The sequence below is a fragment of the Oxyura jamaicensis genome, chromosome 1, assembly GCF_011077185.1.
Source record: "Oxyura jamaicensis isolate SHBP4307 breed ruddy duck chromosome 1, BPBGC_Ojam_1.0, whole genome shotgun sequence".
Taxonomy (NCBI): domain Eukaryota; kingdom Metazoa; phylum Chordata; class Aves; order Anseriformes; family Anatidae; genus Oxyura; species Oxyura jamaicensis.
In genome coordinates, this window is record NC_048893.1 from 36,241,378 (window position 1) to 36,258,736 (window position 17,359).

General features: G+C 39.4%; 1 protein-coding gene across 21 annotated transcripts in view; it reads right to left on the bottom strand.

Moving 5' to 3' along the window:
• GRIP1 (glutamate receptor interacting protein 1) overlaps window positions 1-17,359 on the bottom strand; it is a 320,589-nt gene that overhangs the window by 43,381 nt on the left and 259,849 nt on the right. For 19 of the 21 annotated variants that reach the window (XM_035333147.1, XM_035333155.1, XM_035333085.1 and 16 more), the window contains 2 exons: window positions 5,301-5,448; window positions 3,498-3,667 (listed from right to left, as the gene is read on the bottom strand). In XM_035333147.1, the coding sequence (XP_035189038.1) occupies window positions 3,498-3,667; window positions 5,301-5,448 (318 nt within the window). Of the gene's footprint in view, window positions 1-3,497; window positions 3,668-5,300; window positions 5,449-14,057; window positions 14,241-14,297; window positions 14,479-17,359 lie in introns of those variants that run through there. The other 2 variants (XM_035333210.1, XM_035333217.1) reach the window with 2 other exon arrangements.

Consider the following 17,359-nt stretch of genomic DNA (forward strand, 5'->3'; position numbering starts at 1 on the left):
AGTTCTCAGTCTTTGAAACTTTAAAATAGCCTCTTCTGGATAAAATCCAGATTTGATTGCTGATTCTAAGTATGAAGAGTCCAGCATAGGCCAAAGGTGAAGGCCAACGTTTACCAAGAGAATGGGAAGCATTTCAGCTGATGTGTCAAATATTAAAGGAAAATGACATAAGCCACCCTTCATTAAACAGCCTGGTCATCATTAAACTCAGAACAGCTGTGTCTTTGCTGAACTGTAAAGGAATACTGCAAATTCTAAACTGTTCACTGATTTTTTGTCTTCAAAAAACTGTAGGGTACACCCATACTGGGAAACAAAAGTTACCATTTTTGGCCCATGAGCTGTATCACCTATAAGGGCTGCATACACATACTGAGCCCATGACAAACTTCAGCGGTAGTGTGAAGTCTGTCAGTTTAGGTGGGGCCCAATTTGTGTTCACCTCTTACTACATGAGACGGAGTAAAGGGAAAATGCAAGCCACTGCAGAAAGCACCATGAAGTGCCATGAAAATAAATAAATAAATAAATAAATAAATAAATAAATAAATAGCTATAATATTCTTTCCCTTCACAGGACAGGAGCAATGATCTGTTGTCAGAATGTGTTAACCCTTCTCTGACTAAAAAGCCACGAGTGACATGACAATGAAGAGTACATGAGGGAAGGGAGCATACATGGCCCACTCCATCCTTGTGGCCTCATGGAGTGGTTGGGGCTCTGGGGCCATTGGCACAACCAGGTCCAGCCCCATCTTGTGGTGCCCTGGGCCTATGTTCCTTCCTGAGTGCACCCCCTGCCCTTGCCATCCAGAAGCTGCTCTGATTATGTGCTTGAATCAAAATATATATTTTTATATATTTATTTTCCTCAACAGGTAACAAATGAGGTGAGGGTGGCTCCCGGGAAGGGATGCACAAGATGCCAGCACCTGGCAGCAGCACTCGAGACCCTACACGACCACTGGCCACCTCAAAGACTTCAGAAAATCTCCTACGTCAAACAAGAAAAATCCCAGGAACAGTAGCAGTAGCCTGCTATGGTACTATGGTACTATCTAAAAGGCTTACCATATCTTCTCAAATGAAATTGTCTCTTTGATTAATGCACACAGATAGCAAGATTTCTGGACTTCAACTATGGTGTAAAAATTAAAATCTGGTGAGAACAGTGTGGCCTGGTGGATTATCATTATTTTCAAGTTGCTGTGAGCCTTGTTTGATTAAAAAGACTGCTTCCAGCAGGAAATCATCTGGTAATTTTTAATTTTTTTTTTTCATTTTTATTTTCATACAGAGAGTAGGGATAAAAATGTCCTAGAAACTAGGAAAGTACACAAATTCAGTTTGCTCAGCTTGTTGAAAGATAATCCCAGCTCAACAAAAGTTCTGTAAAAGGAAATCCTATCATGTGTAACAGTAGTAATTTACTGGTAATTTGAGCTATTCCAACCCAGGGTTGTGTACAGCCAACATAAAACTAATGGGGCAGCAAGAGAAATGAGTATTAGCAGCACAGTGAAAAGGAAAAAAAGAAAGAAAAAAAAAAAAAGAAAAAAGAAAAAAAGACCACTGATCTTTTATAGTGTTCTCCATTTTATTTTAGGGCTAAAATTTCGATTTATTTTATCTACTGACTTTCCTGCCCATTTTAAATTCCTAACACGTTCCCAGAAGACCAATATCTGAGCTCAATAGATACAGCCTTAATGACTCAGCTTATCCCAGACACATAAAGGGAGCTTTTCAAATTCTGCAGCATCTAGGCCATACCACACCTGATGGAAGGTTGTTTCCAAAAGGATACTTGCTTCAATAAAGCATGTTACATCTTGAATTGGTTGTGATATTGGAGCTGCACCACCTAGTGAGGGGCCGGGAAGGGCTGTAAACATTCTAGTTATTCTGGCTTACTTAAGAAAGCAACTTTATTACCTTAGGGAGATTTCTCCCCAAAAGATGTGCTTATGTAGTTTTTGCAGTTTTTGATATGCTTTTTTTAACGGTCAGTTCCCGAGCTTGGCATGGCAAGAGCATTGCTTTATCAAAGCACCTACACTAGTTGAAGGTGACTAGTACATTAACAGCATTAATTTGTTTAAATTTTGGTTAAGCAGCAAACTGCTTCAGGAAATACAATCAACTGAACAAATATTTGGCCCTGGTACTCATCTTCCCCAAAGAAACACACTCTTCAAAGTTTATTTAAATAGCCAAAAAATAAGTGTATGATGTATTTGTTATAAAAATGAAGGATCTGCTTGTAGCATACTGTCACAATTGAAATGGATGGAAATATATTGCAAAATTTGGTCTACATTTCATTCTGTTTCTGCAGTCCAACTCCCTGTTCCCTTACTCCTCTAAACAGCTTAAGTAAAAAGGGGAAGGATGTGCAGCTGAATAATGTAATAAAATGGTTTCACAGAGGTTACTTTTTTTACACCCTTGATCTAGGACAAACTAGTGTCTCCTTAGCATTAGATCAGTATTCACCACTCTGACAAACTGACTAGAGAATTACTTTTCCAGGAACAGTCTGGATAGTAGACAGATGTCCAAAAACATTTATTATCACTGAAATTTCTAGGCTTCAGAAATCTTGTCTTGGTCTACAGGAGGCAGAGGCACAATATCACAGGCTCAGAAATTGTTACCATTGGTTCATGCTGCAACACAGGTACCTGTTTTCTGTGTATTTGATAACCCTTGTTACTTCTTTGACATCTATTAACATGGTATTTTAGATTGAATTTATGAATACTGTGAATTATCCACTTTTTCAGGAGTAGTTAGAAGATAAGACAGGCGGTTTCCATCTTCAAACATGATTACATTTTATATATATTTGACTCGAAAATGGTAAACCATTCTCTTCAAGAACATTGGTATGAAATAAATAACACAGTGAAAATGGGCTGGCATCTAGGTAACTGTTCCCAAATCCTTTTTCATAAGCACTACCAATGCACCCATGAAGCAATCTCAGAAGTATTTTTAAAAGATTATGGCAAGAGGTAATAATGCCGTAAGCAAGAGAAAATAATTATTTCTGAAGCATTTTGAGGGAGAACAAGTCTATTACTGAAGTTGACATAACAGACTATGAAGTTAGTATGCTGAAAAGAAGTTATCAGTGGCCCTTCCTCCCTGCTCTAATTTGAAGAATCAACTCAGAGAATCATCTACTGAATCAACTAGTTGCCCCCCTCAGTGACTGCAGCAGTAGAGTCAACAGGTGTCTTTGTGTACATTTACAAGTGTGCAGAGCCATTTCTCAGTAAAATATTTCCCTTTCTATCTGTAGGAATCTCAGAGGGTGCATTAAGGCTGAGAAAACACAGAGCTGCTCAGAATCTGCAGAAACATAACCTGGGGAGCTGGAACAACATTTACAGGCATAACTGCCATCATAGCTTTCTTGGCCATTCAGCAAGAGCAGAAAAAGTCAGAGACAGGAAAATAAAGGTGGAATTAGGTGCCACAGATCCTCTTACCGTGCTCTGGGCCTTTCAGTGCTAGCCGTGTCTGGTGGTGAGGGAGGATCTCAAGCTTGACATTATCCGCTGCGTTAGCAAGAAACTGCGTTGCTTCTGCCAGCGTACAGTACTCCATGCTGGTGCCGTCAATGGACAGAATATGGTCTCCTACGTGTAACGCGCCACATCTACACAAAAGGGGAAAAACTCAGTATGATCAGGTATGTTTTCTGCTGGGAAAATGAGTTTTACTGCCTTCAAACTGGCCATGACAACTATGAGCGTGTTCTTTCTTTTTCGAGAGAGATTTGTGTTTTGTAGGCATTGTCACTGGTCAGACTTTATATCTATTAGTACAAACCTTAAAAACAATTCAGTTAATACAATATTATGCCAAGACATAACTCACAGAACTGGAATGGGGTAGCTGACTACTAAAATATGCGTGAATGGCAGCAGAATAAAATGAGAAGAGCTTAAGGAGACTCAAATAACTTGGTCATATATCCCTCACACAAGCACCCAGTTCATCATTTTTTGAGTTATATTTCAAACATTAATTAGTACAAAAGCTGTAAATGATGATGAAATTATGCAGTAGTCAAACAAATAATGAAACCAGGGCTAGCATGGTGACTTGAGGAGTGGGGTGGGGAGGGGGCTATTTGCTAAATCTCGCTGCACTCAAGAGACTGGCTACTGGATGAGTTGAGAAATGCAAACACAGCAGTCAGCATCCCGACGTACCAGTCAAGTGGACAGCTCCTTTAATTGGTTACCCCCTGTGAAATGGGAAAAAAACAGAGGGAGAAAATTAAAGCATCCTGCACCATTGAACTGGAGAACACCCCTGGATCAATGGCCGTCACTCTCAAAGTTTCTACTGTAGGGAAAAGCCCACAGAGGAGCTGTAGACTCACTGCTACAAGTGGGTGCTACCTAAAGCACCATTGTCAAAGAGGAGTTACAAGGTAGGGTGACTGGGGACATGCAGGAGGAATTTGCTGCTGAAACGTATTTAGGGAGTTTTTAGATATAGGTATGTATATAGAAACATACTGTTTATGTATAAACACACACACGCACACACATACACCCCAAAAAAGATCCCACAGCTCTGGTACAGAGTTTTAGAACACTGGGGAAAAATACTTATCTTTTCCTTTCCCTCAATTTTACATACAATCTGACCTAAATATATCAAAATGAAGTTTAAATGAAGTAAAAAAAAAAAAAGCAAAATAACTTCAAAATACAGAAGTCAGTCTTCCTAATACCTCAGTTGTACTCTAAAATTTTAATAGGAAAATCCAGACATAAGAAGTTCCATTTCACTGTAACACAAGAATGAACAATATATTCTAAAAGAACACTTCAAGGTTGCAAAGCCTCAGAATTAACTTCCCTTGACAGCTGTTCCATATTGTGGACTTACTTTAAGAATTCCAGTGGGGTATTTATTTTTTTAAATACTAATCTTTGCTGCAGCATTACATTTAACAGTCAGAGTAGGCCTCTAAACTTCTGTGTTGCACAGTGCAAACAGACGGGCACGTATTATATTGGGGCTGGCTTATGTCATTGGAAACTATGTGAACAAGCTAAAGTAAATGGTGCCCTGGAATTCTTAAACTCTGCAGTATGGAACAATGATCTGACAAAGTGCTAATTTTAAGACCCAGCAACCTTGATAGAATCTGGTTCAGCCAAGTTCATCTAAAAAAAAGAGGGGGTTATTAAAAAAACAAATAAACAAACAAAACAAAAACAGAAATAAAATTGATGTATGGAACTGCAGTGTCAGCTCTTTGTCGCACTCACCTGTCTGCAATACTCGCAGATTTGATTTTGTCTATGACAATGACCTGTTTGTTGCAGCACATCGAAGTAGACAGAGCAACCCCAAGAGCAGCACCAGGAGTTTTGGCAACTTCAACAAGTAGTGGCCCAGACGCCGTCGCTACTGACTCTGTTAAAATTAGAAAAAAAAAAAAATCAGTACCATACCAACAGTATTATTTACCTCATTCCCACATAAAATCTCTATTGCTCTTCTATTTCTCTACCCAAACAGCATGCCACATAAAGAAATTCTGGAATATCATCTGTTCTGGAATATCATCAAGTAACAACACACAATGTTGAAAATTATGAAAGCAAGAGGTTTGTGAATCTGGGATGTCTGGAAGCTTAGTGTACCAGAATCAGAGATGGATCAGGATGGAGGACCAGGATGTGTTTGAGAATCACTCTCTTAAACAACTGAAGCTAAAGATCACATGGAAATTAAAATGGGCATGCTGAAGAAGCAAAACTAATAAAAAAGTAGATGATCTGAAAAAATGAACTGAGGTAAAGAAGGATACATAAGGATGATAAATTCATTTTCAGAGAAGAAGGGGAAGATGGACAGGTGTTATAATAATTCAGTGATGAAGGTGAAGGAAAGGTCTATCAGAAATCCCTCACAAAGAAAAAGTACAATTTAGGTGAAAATGGAGAAAGTGCAGGAGGCATGACAGCTAGTAATAGTAGGAGTTAAAGCAAAATGCACGTGAGGTTGTACAGTAGATTCTTGTGGTATCCTGTCATGGGATAAAGTACTGCCTTACAATGGGTCACAGAAAGTAGTTGACCAAACTTTGAAGAAAGAAAGCGGAAACCTTCAGAGGTGCTTACAATCAGAACAAGGGAAAATGTATAAGTAGAGACATAAAGTTACTGAATGCCCTGCTAGAGAACAGGAGAGATTTGTATTTGCAGAGTACTGGAGCCTGCTATAAAATACAAGGAAAATGTTCAGCTGCAACGTTTCTCAGTAGCTGTAAGAGAAATGCAGCTGAAGTAAGAAGATAGATAGCAAGGTATTCCATTCAGTCTCAAACCCAGAAAATTAGTCCAACAATGTAATTCTGTCACAGAAGAGAAAGACTGTGAAGCAGCATATTGCTGTATAATGAGAACTTTGTTAACTAACTCGCAGGTAAGGTGTACTTCCTAGTTAGGGTAATGTAGGTAAACTGAATATAGAAGTTAAAAACGTGCCTGGATGGAATAACATATAATACCACTAAAGCCTCAGTTAATAATTATAGAACACCCTTTTCCCCCAGTAATTGAAATTATTTTTATATACATGTTGTATTTTTTCCAGTTAGAAACTTGAGGGTTAGAAGAGGAAATTTAGTGTTTTTGAAAGTGCCCATTAATTTTGAGTGATTTGTTTTTGAGCCCAGCTAGGACTGACTTTTTAAAGGCTGAACTTCCACAGGCACCACCAAAATAAGCAGCTGTGCAAATCTGAATCAAATGTTACATTGCAATCCCAGAAAAGAATCCACCAGAAGCACTCGTGCCTGGTGCTTCAGGTACAAAAGGGTTACAAAACTTGGTGAACTGCTCTTAGTAGCTTCATGTCTTTCTCTAGTAACTAAAAGAGGTAGTCACAGCAATCGAGATCCTCTTAGATGCCAAGTGTCTAAGCTAGGCAGGATGCATACAGTGACTTGCATGCAGCCAAAAAGCATGTGTGGCAGAGCAGAATTTAAGAATTCCCAATTCCTGTTTCTGTGATGAGAAACATTTGTACTCTTGAATATTGCAGTGTTTTCTGGAACTACAAACCAGCTCATATTTACAAACATATGGGAAGAAGACTTGAACGATAGTTGTCACCAGTACTGTGACAAAGGTTTGAACTCGAGTGGATCCAGAAAATGATAAAGCTCAACTTGTTATAGGCCTGTCACAAGTTTGTTCTGTAGCAATCGCCTTGAGAAGAGGAGTGGACACTATATATTCAAATATAATCTGTCAAGAATGAGTAAATCTTTCAAGATGCCACTCCAGTTACATGAGAAATGCACAATCAGCTTATGTCCCAGCGTTATTTCCCAGGTGCCTGTTAGAAAGCACTGGGAAGGCAAACCAAGGCCGACAGGATGAATAAATAAGATAACTACATTAGAGGAACCAGAAGAGAAGAAGTGGAGTGTGTCTAACTGTGGATAATAAACACAAGGAAGAGAAATCAGAGGGCAATAATCAAGCACACATTCCCTGACAGAGAAGGATTAGTTTATCATGTTGAAGTAAAGCATGGGTATGAAAAATGAATCATACAGGTATAAATTATTCATGTATGAAGATGTTTCAGTCATTAAGATATTTACACCATGACTGAAGCACTTACGGACTGTGTTGATTTATTGGCTACGTAATTACATAAGATATACTGATGAATGCTTGCATGAAAAACGCTCTAGATTTTTGATTCTGTTAATAATTTTTCTCACTTTTGAGCACTGCATCTCAATCAGTACACAAGGCGTGATTAAAACCTCTCAGAGGAAGAAGCATTGCTTTCCGCATGCTGATACATTTCTTCAGTTAGCTAGCAGGACACCTTTTCCATTTGACAGCTTTAACCACCGGCAACAAGGGTTTTTTCTTATTATTTTTTTATTCCAAATATAATTTTATGGTGTATAAATATACTACATGACATTTAAAAAGTTTTGGATAAAATAATCACTGTCACAACCTCAAATGATAATGACAAATGATTCTGTAAGTTGAAAAAAAATTTAGTCTGATATCCAATGGAAATTAACCCTTCATGACCACATTACTTGTGGTTGTTCATACACTCATAAATGTATGTAGCCACTAATTCTTCCCTAGCCTCATGGTTTAACTGCTGAGTCCAGCTCAACAGCTGGTGGATGCCTGAGGACAGAAAACCTCTTTAGGACTCCAACAGTGGGACAGGCTAAAAAGTGAGCTGCTTGTATTGGGCAACACAATATCTACATGGGAAACAGTGCTTATAAATGGCCTAAAATAGCTTCAATCATAGCTTGCAATCAACAGTGACACTAAATCCACAGGAAACCAAACTCTATTAGTCTATGATGCCATTTTTTTCCCCTAAGGCCTCTTGTACTTCAAGCTGGGAAGCGCTGATATGTAGTGAGCATGTTCTTGTAGGAACACTGAGCCCTGTTGCTACTGTCTGTGCTTCACACTTCTCTAACTGGAAATTTTCTGGTGCTTTCTTATTTTTTTCGGAAGTTATGCCAAAATATTTTTTTTTTGAATGGTTTTAAAGAGACAGCCAAGGAGGAAGTATGTTAAACAGACTTTGACACTAAAGAGGTAGCTGAACCAGTCTCTCCACAAGACTGCTGTTGATCTTGCCTTTATGCTGCTGTATCTTCTAGCAATAATATGAGTGAGAATAAAGTGGGGGACTTACTATCTCACACTGATTTACCTCTTGCTGAGCTTCTTCCCTATTACATGTTTGGAGGCTAACAATTATTTCACCTTAAAACTGTATAGAGCAGGTCCATGTAGCCTTCTTTGTTGTTGTGATTCTCTGAGTGAAAGCAGTAAAATATATGTGATGTATAAATGTATATGTAGCAAGTCTGCACTGGTTCAGATCAGTAAATAAATGCATAGTTCCTCAAACATTACAGTTCTCCCATTGCAAAGTTTTAATTTTTCTGTAGTAATGCATTAACAGATCTAAACATGTCTCAATCCTGTCACAAGAGAAGCCAATATTTCACAGAAATAATTTTTCTTGATCAAAAATGTGCTCTCTCCTGCTCCTTACATCTTTTTTGGTTCTGTTCATACAAAAGTTTTGCAACCCACAAATAGCAAGTGGGCAATTTTTCTAGATATGGCGTAGGATTTCAGGTGTCAGACATACCATAGGTTTATGACCAGGAGTTTGGAGTATTTGCCATTCCTTTGGAAAACTACAGTGCTGAAATGTGAAAATCCAAGTTGATGCATTTTTTACAGGGCACTTAAAATCCATGGCCGGTTGTACAGATTTAAGCCTGGGTAACCAGCTCAAAGGCCAGGCAGAATTTCTAACAGACTGGATGAATTTTGTTTCTAAGAGCTGTGGCTTTAGCAGTTACAGTCTCCAGTTAGTCTATTTTGCAAAGCCCTTTACAGCAATGCTCAGCTAACAATGGAGCACTGTAAAAGCACTCAGGGATTCTGCATGCATTCACATTCACTTCTCTTCACCTAACTGACAAACTATTCATTACTGTCAAACAGCATCTTAAACACTTAATGAATCTTGTCATCTTCCATGTGGTTTGCTTATTGTATTTAAGGGCTTTATTAAGGGCTTTTTTGAAATATTTTTTTATTTTTTATTTTAATGAACACCAGCTAAAAAAAGGCATTCCTTGTGTCCACTGAAACACTCTAAGACTGATACCCTTAAAGTTGTCCAAACTCATATTCCAGTGGCACCGTCATATCCTACCTGTGATAGTGACACTCATAATCATCTGCCATACCATGACCCCACTACTTCCCTTCTCTTGTTCTTCTGAGGCTGAACCAGTGAGAGGTGGTCACCCTCTTCCATCTATCTGCCTTTTCCATGGTCTCAAGGGAAACAAGAACCAAACCCAGAAATGGCTAGCTCTTTTTACAAGAGAAAGACTTGCTGGGAGTGGGGAGGCTCTTCTCCACATCTGTCCTCCCTCCGTGCTTCTCTCCACTGATACCTTTTCCTTCCCCATGTTTGCTGTCCAACACTTTATAAATTCAAATAGATGAAGGAAAAAACAAAAACCACTTCTTTTGGATGCACCAAGCCACAAAGCCACACAACACCAGCCACTTCCTAAAATATGACCTAGGCTATCTTGCTAGCATTTTTAGTTTCCTTTCTAGGGGCATTTTCAGTCACTCGCATGTAACACCAACTAGATGATTACCTAAGTCTCCCTAACACACACACAGCTGACTGATTGTTATTTAAATACTAAAATTTTGGGGGTGGGAGGCTGTTATTTATGTTATCCTTTTGCCTTGTACTTTGGAGATAATTTGATCTCAACAAATCCCTAATCTCCATTTTGCAAAAAAAAGGGAACATTAATTACAAATTTCTTTAAATGATCTAATTAAGAAATTGAGATTGGGATCATGGGTCAATGGTTTCAAGAAGGAAAGCAGCAGCAGGGGAAGAGGCAGGAATAAGACCTCTGCAGTGTCTAAAGGGCACAGGAGCAGCATTCAAGATGCCCTACAGCTAGGTAGGCCTATTATCACTCATTCAGAGCAATATTATTTGATTCCTCATACTTTTGTGACTATAAAGGTCATAAGTAAGCCATACATACCGTATTGAAGCACAGTTCTGGCCTGGCATTCTGTTCTACTTATACTGCATAATGTTTGCACCCTGGCTTTGTTCATGCTTCATTTAGCAGAGTAACCTTTTTTCATCTCAGATCTTATGGGAAAACTAGAATCAATGCCAGCTAGCAAGCTCTGATAATGATGGCTGAAAAGCTCAAAGTCATTGACAGTGTTTCTAATTCTCCCTTGAGAACTGGAATACAGAAAATATTAATAAGCTTAATGACGTGTGAGACTTTAGTCTAAAATACGTTTTGGAACAGAGCAAGCCATCATTATACATTGCAAGCAATATTCGGGAAGTGAGGGTGGTAGTTTCTTTAATAATAAAACAACTGTTTAAAAATTAAATAATGTTCTTGTTCAAAGGGTCAGTGACAGTCTCCAAGGCCCGACTTACAACTTTGCATAAAATATGTTTGCTCCTAGTGTTCCCTTGGCTGTGGAATATATGTGTGTTTCAGGCACGCTGTAGAGTGAGCAATAGTTGCTCTAATTTTATCCATCTCAGCTGGAATTAGAGGGGCAAGAACGATTAAGTAAAAAAATAATTAAAAAAAAAATAAAAAATCAGTATTGCGAATAACAGCATGGCACTGGGGCTGCTGGGCTACTAATTGGAAGAAAGCTCAAAGTCCACTGAAAAAGATGAAACTGCTGTTAAGAAAAAACAAACAAACAAAAAAAACCACCAATGACATTTCACATCCTCTCACTTTTAGAATAATCAGATTTTTAAAATAAGAAATAGGAATAGTTTCAAGGGGATGTCAGCAGAATGAGTGACAATGAAATCGGAGGGATCTCTCAGCCTCAGAATGGAAAATAGAGGCATTATTCTCTAAATGAATGCATCGTCTATCTCCTCCCCTATGCACAAGCAATTTCATATTCTCGTCAACTGACTGGCACAACCTCTCCATTTTCCTCCTCTCGTCTAATTCCTGCAGTTCATTTATATGCCTCTAATGCACTCAAGTTCTTCAGATCAAAAGCTTAAGAGCTGCCTTTACCTAATTTCATACTTTGCAACCTTAACCCCATCATCCTTCTCAGCTCAGAAATGCCTGATAACCAGCTAAGAACCGCCCTTGTCTTCAAAGTGCTCAAAACAGTGTGGGTGGGGATGTACTCAAAATCTGCCTATGGACTTTTCTTCTCAGATTTTCTCTCATGTTCAGACTCCAAGGCCTGCCTAAGCCCTTTTTGCTTAAAAGACTTTTCCTCGAGTCTTGGGGCACTCTTTCTTCCTACTAACACTGTCTCATGCTCAGACATCTTTTATTTTTTACTAGGTCTCTCCTATACCCAAAAGTAGTATTAAATCCCAATCTCTCCATTCATCTACATCTTTATTTTCACATGCCCTGTTAAAACCTGATTTATCTATTGCTGAACTTAAAACAGAGAGGGGACACGGCTGGCGAAGCCTATACAGATGATTCTGGAGCTGATCTAGTCTGAATGCATTCCAATGAAGTCCAGGCTCTGCAATTTCTTTCCTTTGCTATGTGACAAATGGAGTTTACTTCATTGTAAACTTAGAAAAAAGAACTGAAAGAACTACTGAAAACTCAAATCTCCACGCCCTGATGGCAGCATGGGCTTCTGCCTGCACATCCTTCCAGGAATGGCACTCAGGAACAGTAACATTTTAAACCCATCTCCTAAGACAGACCTCCAATACACTGCAAATAATATGCAAGCTCCTCTGCTGAGATCATGCAATACAAAACACTGTTTTCTCCATCGCACAAGGCATAGATACAGATACATAGATGCATATGGACCTATGTACAAAAGATCTTCCTATGCTTATTTTTTTCGCAAGTAGGGCAGGAAACTAAAACACACCAGAACTTGGATTTCTTCAGAACACTCCTGTTCTTGTACGATTCTGTCCCCAGCTAATCATAACAAACAGAAGAAATAAGGACAACATGATTTGCATCTCTGCCTGCAAACCAAGACACAGGTGGGGTATCAAATTTTACGTCTGTTAACCTTCAAAGTATTCTTTTAAGTAGACACTAATATAAAGTGCTGCAATACCCACAAATTATGTCTATTTGACATAATGACCCTAAGTTTGCATCTAATGTGAACAGTAAGAATTAGAGAGGGGCTAGATTCTCTTCAGAAGTCTGCAGAGTGCAACGCCCCTCACTGCCAGCACTTGACAGATGGCAACGAATGCTGCAAACCCGCAAACTTTGTGTGGAGATGACAGAATTTCCATTCACCCAGGGAGCTACCATGCTAATGATGTACTGGATAATCCCAGAAGCTGCAGAGCAAAGGCATGCCCTGGAGAGTCCGGACATCTTGATAAACGAGCTGACATGCACATGAAACAGATAAGGCAACAGAGGACATGCCAACGTCACACGGTGCAACGCTGTGGTACCGAGCTCCCTGCGCCGGCTCCATCTCCCCATCCAGCTGGTAGAGCTCAGGCCCTGCAACCAGCAGAGCCACAAGAGCAAGGTGCCAGGATTTCGACAGCGACTCTCAGCAAGGTGACAGATCCAAGCGCAGCCCTGCTCCCCTGTGGCTGGGCTGCCTGGCGTGTTTGAGGTGCATGACAAGACTTTGATCAAGGACTTCTGTACTGAGCCATACTGTCTCATATGTTCATGATTGCTTTGAACGTGTTAGCAACCTCCACACAGGTGCTAAACACAGTCTTTGACTCTTGGTATTCTTCTGCTATCATTGAAATCGATGGTCTTGGTTTGGCTCAATAGGCAGGAGGTTTCAGATGTGGCTAAAACAGTTCTCTGCAAGGTCTATTAGATGAGTAGAAACCAATACAAAAAAACAAACACCAGCCAACCAAAACCACCTAAAAGGAGACTCTGTATTGATGTCCATAACAGAGAGTATTAATTTCTGATGCTACAAGTAAATACTATTGGTACCATTTTCCCCCAGCTCCTTTGGTTTACTTTCAGTAATCTGTCCTTTAGCACAGCTGTCTTATAAATAATTGGTGCATTGGCACAACCACTGCATGAAATGCTACCATGCAGAAGGCTCAGGCTGAGATCTGACCTTGGTATTAATGCACCAAGGAGCAGAGTGAGAATTTTACAGCTCTCTGGGGTTGCTAGAAAGGGCACAGAATATTTTGCCATTTGATGCCTGCCACTCATAAAATGAAACTAAAGCAGAAAGAGAGAAAACAAGTTTATTAACTGCCCTCTCTTTCTGCTTTAATATTGCCTGAGGAGCAGTTCAACAAAACAGTTAAAAAGCAAAACCAAAACAAACAAAAAAAGAGAGAGGGAAAGAGTAATTTAGATAATTCACCCTCAAACCCAACACATAAGCCATAGTTCTGAACATAAGCTTTTTGATCCCACATTGCACAAATAATCCAGAATTGCTTACCTGGTGTCTGCATATTTCCCAATTTTTCTTTCCCAATGCCTGTTCTGGGTAAAACAGAAACAGGACTACTGGGAGCATGCATACATTTAAAGTAAAACAAGACTGTCTCAATATCCCTCCTTATCTGCAGTGTACATTTCCAGAAAAAACAAAAACAAAAACAAAAACAAACAAACAAAACACAACAATTCCCTATATTTGTTTTCCCGAAGCTCCAACAAAGCAGCAACCTCTAGAAACCCCATAAGTGCCAGCATCCCAGCAGTGAGAAGTGCACTCTTCCCTCTGCCTCTGCTCCCAGCTTGCTGTCAGGGTCACCCCTGGCGAGGCTCCTGTGCGGCTCCTCCTTTCTGTTTGCCAGGCCAGCTCCTGCTGCCAGGCTCAGCGGGACTCCAGCTCCTCTCATGCCCCTGTCTGATGTATTTTTCTTTTTGAAGAAGTTCCAGTACTTGTGAGGTGCACAGATTCAGTAATTACTGAATTTGTGTAAAGGAGATAATGCGAAAAAGAGAAAGCAGAAAGCCTTTTCCAGGAGTGTTTCTTTTTCTTTACCCTTCCCTTTCCTTTCCTTCCCTTCCCTTTCCATTCCATTTTCTCTTCTTTTTCCACCCCAATTTACCTAAGCTGTAAAGCCCTTGAAAAATTAGAAGCCACAGCACTCAGAAGAAGGCTTTTTTGCTCAACACTGCTGAGCTGACCTAACAGAAATACTGCCCATAAACAAATTGTAAAAAAAAAAAAATAATAAAAAAATTAGGAGCTGATTAAAATAAATGGAACATCATATATACATCATTATAAAAATGCACGCACATTAAAAAAAAAAAAAAGGACAGACCAGTCTACTTATGTACAGAATGATATTAAAAGGAAAAAAGGAAAATAATTACAGTCACCATGTGGGCACAAAGCACTTCAAACTTAACAAACCTCAAAATGAATATTGCCTGGATGAACTTATTTTTACCTTCCTTCTTTAATTACTTATTCAAATATTCTTCTTTCTTAAAGAGCCTCACAGAGAAGGTAGACAGTGACTATTTCATGAGTAGCACCAAACTTCCCTTTTTCTTTCATGCTCATGCTGTTATTACGGAATACTCTTCTTATCCTTGCCTGAGCACATGGGGCAGAAGAACTATTGTACAGTGCTGCATTACAACCCAAGTTTATTAATGATTTTATCTCATAACCACCCTTCAGAGCAAAAGCATTTTCCCCACTGCGTAGATAAACAAATGAGGATCAAATAAATGAAGGTCAAAAGCATCTATTAGTCTGGGGAGACCAATTTTGAGACATCTGTATGCAATTTTCCAACTAAAAACTGTACCATAATACATATGCTGCATGGACTCTGAGTAAGGCTATATGGGCATCTGTAACTCTTGCATCTCCAGTCCTTGAAGAGCTGAACTGAAAGAAAGTTTGTAAAGACAAGAAGATATCCCAATTGATGCAAACTCTTTGGAAAGTTATCAAAAATGCTGCTTCTCCTGAGCACACTGAGCTGTACCTGTTCAAAGACTTCAAAATGTAGCTACATCTGGGTGGATTTTCACTGGGATAAGCAGCAGAAGAGACTTTCCTGAAAAGGGCTTTCTTTCCTGCAGCTACTACCTATTAAAGTACAGGCCTGTGTTCCAGGGCTTCAAAAAGACACATCACCACAAAGAAAAGATTCTCCATCATTCTTATTTATAGGCAAAAGAGCTTTCTTTAAAACTAATTCCTGGAAATGGCAAAACAATTTTGCCTCAAAATGCTAAAAGATAGTAATTCAGACCTAGACAGTTAGCTGGGGGAAGCTGAAATGGGGCCACAAGAAAAACCTCAGCATAAACTGCTGAAGTTTTAACAGTTCTTAAAATTAGTGGGTTTAACTGGGAGGTGGTTTACAGAAGTCTCAAGCAAGCTGTTCTTTCTGTCAGGGGTTTCATAAAGAAGCATGAAAAGGACATATCTTTTCTCTTTTGCTTTTCTTTTGCAGCTGTTTTCTAGTTTAAACACAGCAACTGATGCTTCTCTCACATTCCCTATCCAGCTAAAGAATGGCGGAATGCACTGAATGAGACAGACCAGCAGTACCAATGCCTCCCCGTGTTTTATAACACCAACCATCAACATTTTAAATCTGGTCTGTTGTGCAAAAGCCAAAAAGCAAATCAAATGAAATGCATGGTGGTTTTTAATCTAAGTGTTTTTCTTGCTGGCTATATGACTGAGAGTTTCGCCACAATCTAGATACAAACTGGGATGGACTACAGATCCAGTAAAAAATACAAATCCCATAATTTCATGCATGTATGCCCTGCCCTCACCCTAATGCTAAAGAACCAGAAAAGAAAGATCTTAGTAAAGAGGGAAAGAGAAAGCGGGCCTGGCATGTTCTCTTTTCATGAGCAGAAGGGAGAGGACTGGGTGGTACTTGGGTGCAATTAAACAGCGTAAGCAGCACTGCTATTAAATAACGTGCACCAGAATTCGCTCCTCATAACATAGGTCTTTTCTACCCTTCAGAGTTAGTTGGCTGCAGAATCCCTAAAGCAGATACTCTCACTCTGGCAGTGAAAAAAAAACACATTGATTTAGTGGTGCAAACACTGCTAAAATTAGAAGACTCTTATGCTGTCATGAGACATTGTGGTTGGTATCAACAGGGTGTCTGTTTTGGTAGAACTGATAGGGGGCAAAGAAACTCAGCTCCACTGTTTATTTTCCTAATGGCAAAGCTCTTCAAATGTAGGACAAGAGCTACATTTTTCTCCTTTGGGTCCTATTTTAAATCCCAGCTGAAATCAATTAGAGACCTTCTACCGAGTCAAACAGGCTTGGGCCAGGCCTTGGCTAACTTAATGAAAGGCAAGAGACGGCTCACCTAAGGATCCATAGTTTTTCTCATCTGGAATGCTTCAGGGCAGCACTCTGCAGCACTGCAGTAGCTAGGGATTAGATCCAGCTTCATGTGCATGCAAAAACTACTAAATTCAGCAGAGAACATCAGCTAGCAGACTCCTATTCAATCAAGATAAAACAACACTTTTAGCTAAAAATCCAATTCAAGGGCATTAAATACATGAATTCAGCATAACTTTTTGAATGGAGATGTTAACTGTGATTAGGAACAGCTAGTTATTAAGTTGTTGGTGGGCTCCCTGAGCCAAAAAAATGGCAGGAGGAATTCCAGGAATAGTTTGTTTCAGATTTTCTTTGCAGTTATTGGGAAGTTTGTGTCAGACACATACTAATGACAGTGTGGAAACCACAGGCTCAATATGTTTGCAGTCCAGGTTCTTTTTCTT